This window comes from Trifolium pratense, linkage group LG3 (assembly GCF_020283565.1).
Source record: "Trifolium pratense cultivar HEN17-A07 linkage group LG3, ARS_RC_1.1, whole genome shotgun sequence".
Classification (NCBI taxonomy): domain Eukaryota; kingdom Viridiplantae; phylum Streptophyta; class Magnoliopsida; order Fabales; family Fabaceae; genus Trifolium; species Trifolium pratense.
The window spans coordinates 17,330,492-17,343,500 of NC_060061.1; the positions used below are offsets into that span (position 1 = coordinate 17,330,492).

At 34.2% G+C, this 13,009-nt stretch overlaps 2 protein-coding genes across 2 annotated transcripts; both read right to left on the reverse strand.

The window, feature by feature from the left end:
• Positions 1-4,217: 4,217 nt before the first annotated feature.
• On the reverse strand, positions 4,218-5,207 carry LOC123918354 (non-classical arabinogalactan protein 31-like). Its single transcript, XM_045970378.1, has 2 exons — positions 4,703-5,207; positions 4,218-4,510 (listed from the first exon to the last, which is right to left on the reverse strand). The coding sequence occupies exons 1-2, from the start codon at positions 5,205-5,207 to the stop codon at positions 4,218-4,220; spliced, it is 798 nt and encodes a 265-aa protein (XP_045826334.1).
• Positions 5,208-7,340: 2,133 nt separating this feature from the next.
• On the reverse strand, positions 7,341-8,330 carry LOC123918358 (non-classical arabinogalactan protein 31-like). Its single transcript, XM_045970382.1, has 2 exons — positions 7,826-8,330; positions 7,341-7,633 (listed from the first exon to the last, which is right to left on the reverse strand). The coding sequence occupies exons 1-2, from the start codon at positions 8,328-8,330 to the stop codon at positions 7,341-7,343; spliced, it is 798 nt and encodes a 265-aa protein (XP_045826338.1).
• Between the last annotated feature and the right edge of the window lie 4,679 nt (positions 8,331-13,009).

A 13,009-nucleotide genomic window follows, 5' to 3' on the forward strand; every position in this document is an offset into this window, starting at 1 on the left:
GATTCTATGCACTTGTTTTAAGCTTTCTTTTATTTTCTTGTTTACCTTCTGAACACTTTTTCTGGTTTATCTATTTCAAGATTTTGTTTATGTTTTGCTTGATTACTTATTTTATGTTCACTTGATATTTATATTTTCTTGATAAATAAGAACATAAGAACACAAGATGCTCTTTAAAACGAAAATTTTTATTAATGCTCCAACAATGTTGAGTACATTGGTAATAAGAAAAAGAAAAAGACAACCTAATCCTAATCAGATGGACAAAACTCAGAAGAAATCTCTGATTTCTCCTCAGCATCATCTGATGAAATTTCTATGGGATCCGGGTTTTGCTCTTGTTCTTCTTCTTCTTGTTCCTCTTCTGGAACATAGCTAGCCAAAAACTCAACATAGTCAGCATCATCTTCATTCTCTTCAGCTTCAGAGTCTGATGAGATGATTATTATCTCCGCATCTTGTGGTTTCTTGTTGTCTTCTTTATTTTTCTCCTCGTCTTCGCGTTTTTCGTCTTCTTTCTTTCTCTTAAACTCTGCGATGCGTAAACTAAATCTTTTCATTATTCCTAATCTCTCTTCCTTCACTTGTTTACTCTTGTTTTTACGTGAAGAAGGCATGTTAACTCGCTCACCTTTTATAAACCTTTGAGCGCGTTGGTTTTCGTTTTTGAAAATTAATTCACCTTTGTAACAACCACTCTTCTTTCTTTGACTGTCTTGGTTATATAAATTTTTTACTTTTTGATAATGACAAAAGGGGGAGTAGTTACGCATTAATTGATAAGTGATAAGTTCAAAACTGAAACCACTCTTTTATCTCGCTTTTATCCGTTATGTTAAAAGTTGTTACTTTTAAGTTGTTTTACGTATTTCAATGCGGAGATTAAGTTAGTTGAAACTAAAATAAATTTCATAAGTAAGGATAAATTAAGAGTGCAATTTTAACTTAGCCTTATGAGACTTAGGGGGAGAGCTTGCAAACCTCTCACTCTGAAGAAAGATATGAAAGTTGTTTTATTTCAAACCATCTTAATCTTATAATAAATTAAAATATCATGGATAAAACATAAAGCTCAGACTTTATGGAGTATCAATCTTAGGGGGAGCTTGCAAACCTCATAAACCTAAGAGAAACATGATAAGTTAATTTAACAACAATTGTCAATTAATACTGATGTTTGTCATCATCAAAAAGGGGGAGATTGTTGGAACAAAATTGATTTAAAAATGTTTGCCCCTATATCTATAAAGGTTTTGATGATAACAAAGTATTAATTAACAATTGGAAGGACTAAAAATTTATTTTAAGTGTGCAGATATAAGCATCATATAAGCTCTGAATGAAGTTCAGAGGATGTGAATTCAGAAGTTCACAAGCGCTCAGAAGATGTTGGACTTCAGAAGTTACAACCTTCAGAGGATGAAGTCTTCAGAACTTCTTGACTGACTACTAAGCTTCATCAAAGTCTGAAGATCTCTTTGAAAGCTGTGAAGATTCTCTCTGTTAGTCAACTCTTCTACCAATGAAGAAAAGGACCCTTCAAGCCTGATCAGTTCAGCTACCCTCAATTTGTCTGTTCTCTTTTGAGAACGTGGGTCTTCAGTTTTGTTAGCTGAATAAGGAAAGTCCACTCTGCAGTAGTCAAAGTAACTGAAACTCTTTCTTAGTTTTGGATACAACCAAACTGCATCAAGACAGACTGCTTGAAGACAAAAGATTATCAACTCCAACGGTTCTTTTTGCAACGACTCTTTTCTAGTGGTATATATACTAGAAGATTCAGCTACAACAAATAATATAATTAAGGATTGAACATACGCTGAACAAACTCTGAACTTTGTGATATACAAGCTCTGAACCGCTGTTAAGTGTTTTTGCACTTAGTCTATACTCTGTACTCTTTGTATTGACTTTCTTTAGGTTCTGTTAAGAGCATTTGTATATTGTTATATACTTTTCTATTACTTGAGGAAACTTAAGCTTGTGTGCTTAAGTGTGAAGTCTTAAGCTTGTGTGCTTGAGCATTGTTGAGAAGTCTCTTGCTTGTGTGCTTGAGCAGGTGTAATCTTGTGTGATTATAGTGAACTCCCTTGGAAGTGCAAGGGGACTGGACTACTCTCGTTTTGTGAGAGGAACCAGTATAAATTGCTTGTGTGATTTCTCTCTCTCTATCTTGTTCTTATTTGTGTTATTTATCCGCTGCTAACGTAGTTGAGTTAAGAACTTGAAAAAGTTTTAACTTGGCTAAAACACAATTCAACCCCCCCCCCTTCTTGTGTTTTCACACCTTCAGTATTTATTTGTAATTATTTTTTTATATACACTAATAATAACCTATGAATAATGACAATCATAAATAAAATAATTATAAATATAATTATACTTAATCACATGAATATTCTTTTCTAAAAATTCTTCCAAGGTTTTTAATTATAAGACTTTTTTTCAAAAATAGTTTGTCTCTTTTTTATAAATTTTTAGGTGCAATTATTATTAATTTTTAAATACATCTCTTATTAATACTACTATCAATTTATATATATGTAAAGTTAACAATAAATATCAAGAGCGCTGATATGATATGGCACGAGTCTCTTCTAACTTAATCAAGGTTCTGAGTTTGATATCTCGCTTGGATATGTAGCAACGTTAAAATTCATAGGGAGAGCTTGTCGCCATTTGGGTCCCACATGGTTCGTGGGATTAGTCTCTGCAATTGCGTGCAGACGATATCCGGTTCACACAAAAAAAAAAATCAATAGTAAATACAGGGTAATTTAATAATAGTCACACACTTTTAAGACAAATTTATTATTTCAATAGTCTTTTTAAATATCCGTAATTTTTTTTATCTTATTCATCCTCATCTGCATCACGTTCATCATTTTTTTCACTAATTTATAGTAAGAAAGTACATTCAAATATACCTAAAAAATTTATAATTGGAAATGTCCTAATAGAAATCTAGTTTAGAAATGGAAAGGTCCTAATAGGATCCGTTCTTTTTTCCAGAAAGTGGCTCGTGGTAGTCTTATGACTAATGAAGAGAACCACAATATCAATATGACAAATGGCAATAGTTGTCCCCAGCGCCAACAAGGACTTGAATCCATTATGCATGTATTAAGAGACTTCGAAGAAATAATGAAATTTTGGTCCTCAATTATCAAACCTGATAATTGGGCAAAATTCTTTAGCATGGATCTCATGTCTTGGCTTGAATGGTACCTTGATAATGGAGATATTGAAAATACACTTGGAGTTGGGTGACTGTTTTTGGCGTCTCTATCAAATCATTGTGGAAGGATCGTAATGATTGGTTTTTAATTAGTATTCCAACCTTCGACACATTTGGCTTCTTCATATAGCTAACCGAGTGCAAATGGTAGTTAATAGTATTATTAAACCCGCGGCTTATATGGAGAGCTTTTGCTCCATCATTCCGATTAGATGGGAGCTCCCTCCTATAGATACTCTTAAGTTTAATGTAGATGTAGCGCAAAGTAAAAGGAATGACTTCTCAGCGTGTGGCAAATTGCTTAGAGACTCTCATAGTGGTCTTATTCAAGGTTTTTATTGCAACTTTGGCCGCAATAATGCTCAGGGTGCTGAGATGTGGAGTTTAGTTCATGGTATGCGTATTGCTCGTCATCTTAACCGTGTCATTTTTAAAATAGACTCTACCTTTATTGCAGATGTTGTTCTCAATCGTATTTTACCATCACCTCTTATCTCAAACCTCTCCTAGAAGAGGTGTTTAATCTACTAAATTTTTCGGATTTATTATCCAAAAGGGATTTGATGCTCCTTTCTCCCCGAATTTAATTATTTCTGAATATGATTTTTTGCATGCTCTTCTAGTTTTAGATTGTGAGGTTTCTACTACCCCTCGTTTAATTCGTTAATTTAAGTCTTTTATAAAAATAAATCCGACAATTTTCTTGGTAAATAAAACGACAAATAGATTAGAGTAAACAAATTAAACAAAAGCGATAAACATCATTTCTTTAATTAATACTAGTATTTAATAATAATTCTTACAAGAACCATAAATCACACACACATAACATCACTCTTTATCATGTAGTGATGATTCAAGCTCAAAAGTAAACACCATATTTTAACACAAGATGAAACCAACCTCCTAACACTAAAACACAACAATCTAATTTATAAATAAACTCGAAATTAATTTTTTAATATTCTAATCATCTTAATTAACGAGGACATTTGGGCTCAAATGCAAGAGGCCCAACAGTGTAAATAGTGAAATGAAGACCCTTAGACACATAAGGTTTCCCGGACCTAAGAGCAGCACCAGTAAGCCCACCATTAAGATTTGAAGGCTTCAGCCCATTTGGAGCACTAACCAAAACAACATTACACTTATGAGGTGCATAGGTTTTGATACTCTTTGGGCCTTCAATGAAGAAATAACCATTCTTATCAGTCTTATGTGTTTGAACAAACTTGTACTTTGTGCTGTTACATTGTAGCTTCACAACGGCACCTTCAATATTCAATTTTGAAAACAAAATTAATAATGGTCATTGTCTTTTAGCAACAAAAAGAAAAATAATGACATTACTGGGAAAGTGTACAAAATATACAAAAGTTGAAATATCACTGTATCACAAAAGATCTATGAGAATGACATTACTGAGAAAACAAAAATAGTGAAGTTAAAAGTTGAGAAACAAACCATGAAGTGCTTTAGCTCCCAAGAGAGTATGAACACCAGCATACTTGCAAGATTTTACATAAACAACACCTTGAACAGCTATAAAGCGTCTAGGAACAGGAGAAGGATGCAATGGTGGGTGAGCTGGAACAGGGGGGTGCAATGGTGGGTGTGTTGGAACAACGGGAGTGTGAATAGGAGGCTTAACAGGAGCATAAGCAGGTGGGTGATGATGGTGGTGGTGACCAGTTGGTGGTTTAGCAGGAACAGGGGTAGAATGGTGAGGAGGGTGTGAAGGAGTGTGAGAAATAGGGGAAGGAGCAGGGGATGGTGTGTGATTATGGTGGTGATGATGGTGGTGAGGGGCGTTAGACGGTGGATGATGTGGTGACTTAGTTGGAGGGTGAAGTGGAGAATGTGAGTGATGAGGAGGGTAAGTTGGTGGAAGAGTTTCAAGGTGTTCGGCAAATGCAATGAAAGAGGTTAGTTGAAGGAAAAGAAGCCACATTGCAAGGGTTTTGGCCATTTCTCTTTGTAAGAGAAAGTAATCTAGAAAAAGATAGGAGAGGAAAGGAAAGTGAAGTGATGATGGTGTTATGTGAGTGTGAGGGTTGATTTATAGCAGCTAATGCCCAAAATCATTCCCCCTTTTTAAAAAATGTTAGCTTTGGAAAATAAAATTGTTGTGAATACATATAGAATAGAATATTCATGTTATTAAGTATAATTATATTTGTATTTATTTGTAATTATTTTTATATATACACTAATAATAACCTATGAATAATGACAATCATAAATAAAATAGTTATAAATATAATTATACTTAATCACATGAATATTCTTTTCTAAAAATTCTTCCAAGGTTTTCAATTATAAGACTTTTTTTCAAAAATAGTTTGTCTCTTTTTTATAAATTTTTAGGTACAATTATTATTAATTTTTAAATACATCTCTTATTAATACTACTATCAATTTATATATATGTAAAGTTAACAATAAATATCAAGAGCGCTGATATGATATGGCACGAGTCTCTTCTAACTTAATCAAGGTTCTGAGTTTGATATCTCGCTTGGATATGTAGCAACGTTAAAATTCATAGGGAGAGCTTGTCGCCATTTGGGTCCCACATGGTTCGTGGGATTAGTCTCTGCAATTGCGTGCAGACGATATCCGGTTCACACAAAAAAAAAATCAATAGTAAATACAGGGTAATTTAATAATAGTCACACACTTTTAAGACAAATTTATTATTTCAATAGTCTTTTTAAATATCCGTAATTTTTTTTATCTTATTCATCCTCATCTGCATCACGTTCATCATTTTTTTCACTAATTTATAGTAAGAAAGTACATTCAAATATACCTAAAAAATTTATAAATGGAAATGTCCTAATAGAAATCTAGTTTAGAAATGGAAAGGTCCTAATAGGATCCGTTCTTTTTTCCAGAAAGTGGCTCGTGGTAGTCTTATGACTAATGAAGAGAACCACAATATCAATATGACAAATGGCAATAGTTGTCCCCAGCGCCAACAAGGACTTGAATCCATTATGCATGTATTAAGAGACTTCGAAGAAATAATGAAATTTTGGTCCTCAATTATCAAACCTGATAATTGGGCAAAATTCTTTAGCATGGATCTCATGTCTTGGCTTGAATGGTACCTTGATAATGGAGATATTGAAAATACACTTGGAGTTGGGTGACTGTTTTTGGCGTCTCTATCAAATCATTGTGGAAGGATCGTAATGATTGGTTTTTAATTAGTATTCCAACCTTCGGCACATTTGGCTTCTTCATATAGCTAACCGAGTGCAAATGGTAGTTAATAGTATTATTAAACCCGCGGCTTATATGGAGAGCTTTTGCTCCATCATTCCGATTAGATGGGAGCTCCCTCCTATAGATACTCTTAAGTTTAATGTAGATGTAGCGCAAAGTAAAAGGAATGACTTCTCAGCGTGTGGCAAATTGCTTAGAGACTCTCATGGTGGTCTTATTCAAGGTTTTTATTGCAACTTTGGCCGCAATAATGCTCAGGGTGCTGAGATGTGGAGTTTAGTTCATGGTATGCGTATTGCTCGTCATCTTAACCGTGTCATTTTTAAAATAGACTCTACCTTTATTGCAGATGTTGTTCTCAATCGTATTTTACCATCACCTCTTATCTCAAACCTCTCCTAGAAGAGGTGTTTAATCTACTAAATTTTTCGGATTTATTATCCAAAAGGGATTTGATGCTCCTTTCTCCCCGAATTTAATTATTTCTGAATATGATTTTTTGCATGCTCTTCTAGTTTTAGATTGTGAGGTTTCTACTACCCCTCGTTTAATTCGTTAATTTAAGTCTTTTATAAAAATAAATCCGACAATTTTCTTGGTAAATAAAACGACAAATAGATTAGAGTAAACAAATTAAACAAAAGCGATAAACATCATTTCTTTAATTAATACTAGTATTTAATAATAATTCTTACAAGAACCATAAATCACACACACATAACATCACTCTTTATCATGTAGTGATGATTCAAGCTCAAAAGTAAACACCATATTTTAACACAAGATGAAACCAACCTCCTAACACTAAAACACAACAATCTAATTTATAAATAAACTCGAAATTAATTTTTTAATATTCTAATCATCTTAATTAACGAGGACATTTGGGCTCAAATGCAAGAGGCCCAACAGTGTAAATAGTGAAATGAAGACCCTTAGACACATAAGGTTTCCCGGACCTAAGAGCAGCACCAGTAAGCCCACCATTAAGATTTGAAGGCTTCAGCCCATTTGGAGCACTAACCAAAACAACATTACACTTATGAGGTGCATAGGTTTTGATACTCTTTGGGCCTTCAATGAAGAAATAACCATTCTTATCAGTCTTATGTGTTTGAACAAACTTGTACTTTGTGCTGTTACATTGTAGCTTCACAACGGCACCTTCAATATTCAATTTTGAAAACAAAATTAATAATGGTCATTGTCTTTTAGCAACAAAAAGAAAAATAATGACATTACTGGGAAAGTGTACAAAATATACAAAAGTTGAAATATCACTGTATCACAAAAGATCTATGAGAATGACATTACTGAGAAAACAAAAATAGTGAAGTTAAAAGTTGAGAAACAAACCATGAAGTGCTTTAGCTCCCAAGAGAGTATGAACACCAGCATACTTGCAAGATTTTACATAAACAACACCTTGAACAGCTATAAAGCGTCTAGGAACAGGAGAAGGATGCAATGGTGGGTGAGCTGGAACAGGGGGGTGCAATGGTGGGTGTGTTGGAACAACGGGAGTGTGAATAGGAGGCTTAACAGGAGCATAAGCAGGTGGGTGATGATGGTGGTGGTGACCAGTTGGTGGTTTAGCAGGAACAGGGGTAGAATGGTGAGGAGGGTGTGAAGGAGTGTGAGAAATAGGGGAAGGAGCAGGGGATGGTGTGTGATTATGGTGGTGATGATGGTGGTGAGGGGCGTTAGACGGTGGATGATGTGGTGACTTAGTTGGAGGGTGAAGTGGAGAATGTGAGTGATGAGGAGGGTAAGTTGGTGGAAGAGTTTCAAGGTGTTCGGCAAATGCAATGAAAGAGGTTAGTTGAAGGAAAAGAAGCCACATTGCAAGGGTTTTGGCCATTTCTCTTTGTAAGAGAAAGTAATCTAGAAAAAGATAGGAGAGGAAAGGAAAGTGAAGTGATGATGGTGTTATGTGAGTGTGAGGGTTGATTTATAGCAGCTAATGCCCAAAATCATTCCCCCTTTTTAAAAAATGTTAGCTTTGGAAAATAAAATTGTTGTGAATACATATAGAATAGAATATTCATGTTATTAAGTATAATTATATTTGTATTTATTTGTAATTATTTTTATATATACACTAATAATAACCTATGAATAATGACAATCATAAATAAAATAGTTATAAATATAATTATACTTAATCACATGAATATTCTTTTCTAAAAATTCTTCCAAGGTTTTCAATTATAAGACTTTTTTTCAAAAATAGTTTGTCTCTTTTTTATAAATTTTTAGGTGCAATTATTATTAATTTTTAAATACATCTCTTATTAATACTACTATCAATTTATATATATGTAAAGTTAACAATAAATATCAAGAGCGCTGATATGATATGGCACGAGTCTCTTCTAACTTAATCAAGGTTCTGAGTTTGATATCTCGCTTGGATATGTAGCAACGTTAAAATTCATAGGGAGAGCTTGTCGCCATTTGGGTCCCACATGGTTCGTGGGATTAGTCTCTGCAATTGCGTGCAGACGATATCCGGTTCACACAAAAAAAAAAATCAATAGTAAATACAGGGTAATTTAATAATAGTCACACACTTTTAAGACAAATTTATTATTTCAATAGTCTTTTTAAATATCCGTAATTTTTTTTATCTTATTCATCCTCATCTGCATCACGTTCATCATTTTTTTCACTAATTTATAGTAAGAAAGTACATTCAAATATACCTAAAAAATTTATAAATGGAAATGTCCTAATAGAAATCTAGTTTAGAAATGGAAAGGTCCTAATAGGATCCGTTCTTTTTTCCAGAAAGTGGCTCGTGGTAGTCTTATGACTAATGAAGAGAACCACAATATCAATATGACAAATGGCAATAGTTGTCCCCAGCGCCAACAAGGACTTGAATCCATTATGCATGTATTAAGAGACTTCGAAGAAATAATGAAATTTTGGTCCTCAATTATCAAACCTGATAATTGGGCAAAATTCTTTAGCATGGATCTCATGTCTTGGCTTGAATGGTACCTTGATAATGGAGATATTGAAAATACACTTGGAGTTGGGTGACTGTTTTTGGCGTCTCTATCAAATCATTGTGGAAGGATCGTAATGATTGGTTTTTAATTAGTATTCCAACCTTCGACACATTTGGCTTCTTCATATAGCTAACCGAGTGCAAATGGTAGTTAATAGTATTATTAAACCCGCGGCTTATATGGAGAGCTTTTGCTCCATCATTCCGATTAGATGGGAGCTCCCTCCTATAGATACTCTTAAGTTTAATGTAGATGTAGCGCAAAGTAAAAGGAATGACTTCTCAGCGTGTGGCAAATTGCTTAGAGACTCTCATGGTGGTCTTATTCAAGGTTTTTATTGCAACTTTGGCCGCAATAATGCTCAGGGTGAAGGAAAATAGATACGATAAAAACAGCGGAATTTTAAAATTTTCCTTTTGTGATCCTTACGAATGGTCATGAATTGTGTTTAGAGTTTTACCGTTTGGTTCGAAAACTCCCTTTAAATCACGAACGGCTATCGAACACTTCGAATCACGAACAAGGTCACGAACAAGAACCTCGAACCGTCACGAACAAGGTCACCACCAAGTCACCAACGAATTTGATCACAAGCGTTAAAGGTATAACGCCTCTAGCCAGTCCACACGAACAACAACCTTCAATGGAGTGCTAGCTCCAATGGTTTGAAGGGTTAGGAGAAAGGAGGCACAAAATAAGGATTAGGGTTTTTCACAAAAACTCTAGAAAGGTGATTAGGGTTTCTCAAGAGAGGGGAGAACAAAGGCTCATGAGAATGAGTAACAAAAGTGTGTAACTATTTCTCCTTACCACAAGGGTTCTATTTATAGAACCACTTGCCATGGCAAAATTACACTAAAGCCCTTTTAACTAAATGGGCTATAGTGGGCGCCATTCTCATGTAAATATGTCTAGTACATATTTGCACCCCCTTCTTGCTACATCATACCATATGATGTAATGCTCATTTTAATTACCATAATACCCTTATCATATTTCCTTATTTCTCCAAGGTGCACCGTACCTTACGGTGTTCCAATCTCACTAGATTGTTCTTATGTGTGTGACCCTGTAGGTTTCCGTAACATTGACAATTATAATAAATCACTATTTATTACAATAAACAGTGAGCGGTATCTAGCAACACATCACTGCTACTCAAGTTACGAGAAATTAACATGTGATCTAAACATAACCTCTTGTGATAATATTAGTGTGTATAATTACCCCTTTGCCCTTTATGTCTATATTGAACACAAAACATACTTGGTGTCATCTTTGTCCAGTTCAATATTGGGCCCATGACATTTATCCTGTTATGCAGGATTGGCAAATTCCATCTAGGTCACTACTGTCCCTCAGCATGCTTTGTGAAGTACCCATCAACTGCCTTTATGGTTATCCTGTTACGGATAACGTTAGATCAGCAACAAAGTACTTGACTCCACATCTAGGGTACAAAGTGGTTTCAGGTCTAAGGGCGGTTTACACCATTATCACCATGAGAGTAACTTATGACATTTTGCATAACTTTGCATGTAGTACTCTCATAGCGGGTCAATCCAGTATAAATATTACTCCTAATATTTATACCTACGTCAAGACTTGATAACTCCTTATCCCATGATCCATGAGATGTGATCATCAGTCTATCTTCATAATAGTCTTTATGCTTTAAGGTTATCCCCTTTACCTTAAAGCTCGACTACGGATACTTTAAGAATAGTGTCCTTATGTTTAATATTATCTCATGATTAAGTCACACTTAATTATTAAACGGACGTTCTATTCTAGGGACTTCATTATTTTGCAACCTTACAAATATAATAAAGAAATGCCATATTTATATTCAAACTCCTAAAGCAAATACTATGAAAATAGATTGGCTCTTAGGGCTTACTCCAACAATCTCCCACTAGAACTAAAGCCAATCTAGGTTTCTCTTAATACCTATAGACTTAGTATGCCCATCACGCTTCAACTGCGCAAGAGGCTTTGTTAGTGGATAAGGAACTATTTCCTATGTTGGTATCTTACGTATCTTCCAACGTTCTATTTCGATCTCTATCGAAATATATAAGTGTCTAAGTATATTCATGAATCGTCGGTGAGATCTATTTTCAAGTGTTCTTGCAAGATTAAACTATTACCATCACTAATGTGATTAATGTGACTTGTAACACCGGAAACATATCTTTAGCTCAATCATGAGCCAAACGATCCAATCTTAAATACTCAACTTATTTAACTGAAACAAACATATTACGAAGCTTATCTTATAGCTTTCAATGCTTGTATTCAGCCATGATATACAATACATTGGTATGGAAACTTCCTTCATTATAACTTCCTTATAATGATCCTTCCCATACCTATCTATTTCAAGAAATAGGCCTTAGTTCCTTTAAGGTCCTTAGGGATATTCTTGAAGGTAAGTTAGTGTCAAACACTAATTTCAATTTTGGTACATAGGTTATTCCTAACTCTTTAGGAATTCTTGCCTAAGTGTTTCATCAAGAGTTATTTTCTTAGTCATGTCTCACATGTATAAGAAAAATGTCTTGATGATTAATATGATATCAGATATTATCACTCCCACTAAAACTTTGTATGCACAAGATTTATATTTGTCCTTCATTTGTTTTCCACAAAACTTTCAAAAGGAACAAATATTCAAATTTATTCGATCTAATCAAAGTTAGATAGGTTTGTCCTTGTTAATTTGTTTTCATAAAACTTCATAAAAGGAGCAAACAATAATTTAATTTTCTGAGAACTCTATCTAATCAAAATTAGATAGCTACAAGTTATATACCTTTCTAGCATCATTTGGATCAACAAAACCCTTACGTATATGTCCAACGCATATATATGAGGTCATTCCAATTAAGGAATGCAACTTTGTTATCCATCTACCAAAACATGTAGTACAACATTTAGCAGAAGCAATCAAATATTATAAGGTATTCTTAATACCATCCATATCAGTGTTCAAAAAGAATACTCACTTTCATCGTATGAGTCTTACTCATCTTGAAGACATAACCATTATCTACATAAGGTTAGTGTATATGGATTCTGTATGAGATTTCATGGCATTTAGCCACTTCTCATAATCTAGATCGTCTTACGACCTTTTAGAAAGTCAAAGACTCATCTTCCATGAGAATCATATCACATTGCTGAGTCATGATAAAACCATACCTTGTAGCCATATGTGATATGTTAGACTTATCTTGGATTTGTGCAACTTTAAAACAATGGTTCTTCAACAACCTTGAGGAACCGGTTTGCATTCCCTTTTAAATAAATATGTTTTGTGGTACTTGAATTTATTCAAGTTCTATATCACTCCCACTGTCTCTTTTAGAGACACACTCCCACTAGAGGAATGTTTCAAACCTAGCAACAAAACAACCTTTTGTCCTTAAGAGTGATATAGGACCAATATCCCTTTCTTTAGGATATTTCCACTTATTCATTCATTCATTTGGAATTAGATTTATCTAATAAATTTTAATCC

What these genes read in the sequence shown, in the direction of transcription:
- LOC123918358 (XM_045970382.1), bottom strand. Translation starts at nt 8,330, where the DNA reads ATGGCCAAAACCCTTGCAATGTGGCTTCTTTTCCTTCAACTAACCTCT. An exon ending in GGGAGCTAAAGCACTTCATG is followed by an intron (nt 7,634 to 7,825) that starts GTTTGTTTCTCA and finishes TGAATATTGAAG; the next exon opens with GTGCCGTTGTGAAGCTACAA.
- LOC123918354 (XM_045970378.1), bottom strand. Translation starts at nt 5,207, where the DNA reads ATGGCCAAAACCCTTGCAATGTGGCTTCTTTTCCTTCAACTAACCTCT. An exon ending in GGGAGCTAAAGCACTTCATG is followed by an intron (nt 4,511 to 4,702) that starts GTTTGTTTCTCA and finishes TGAATATTGAAG; the next exon opens with GTGCCGTTGTGAAGCTACAA.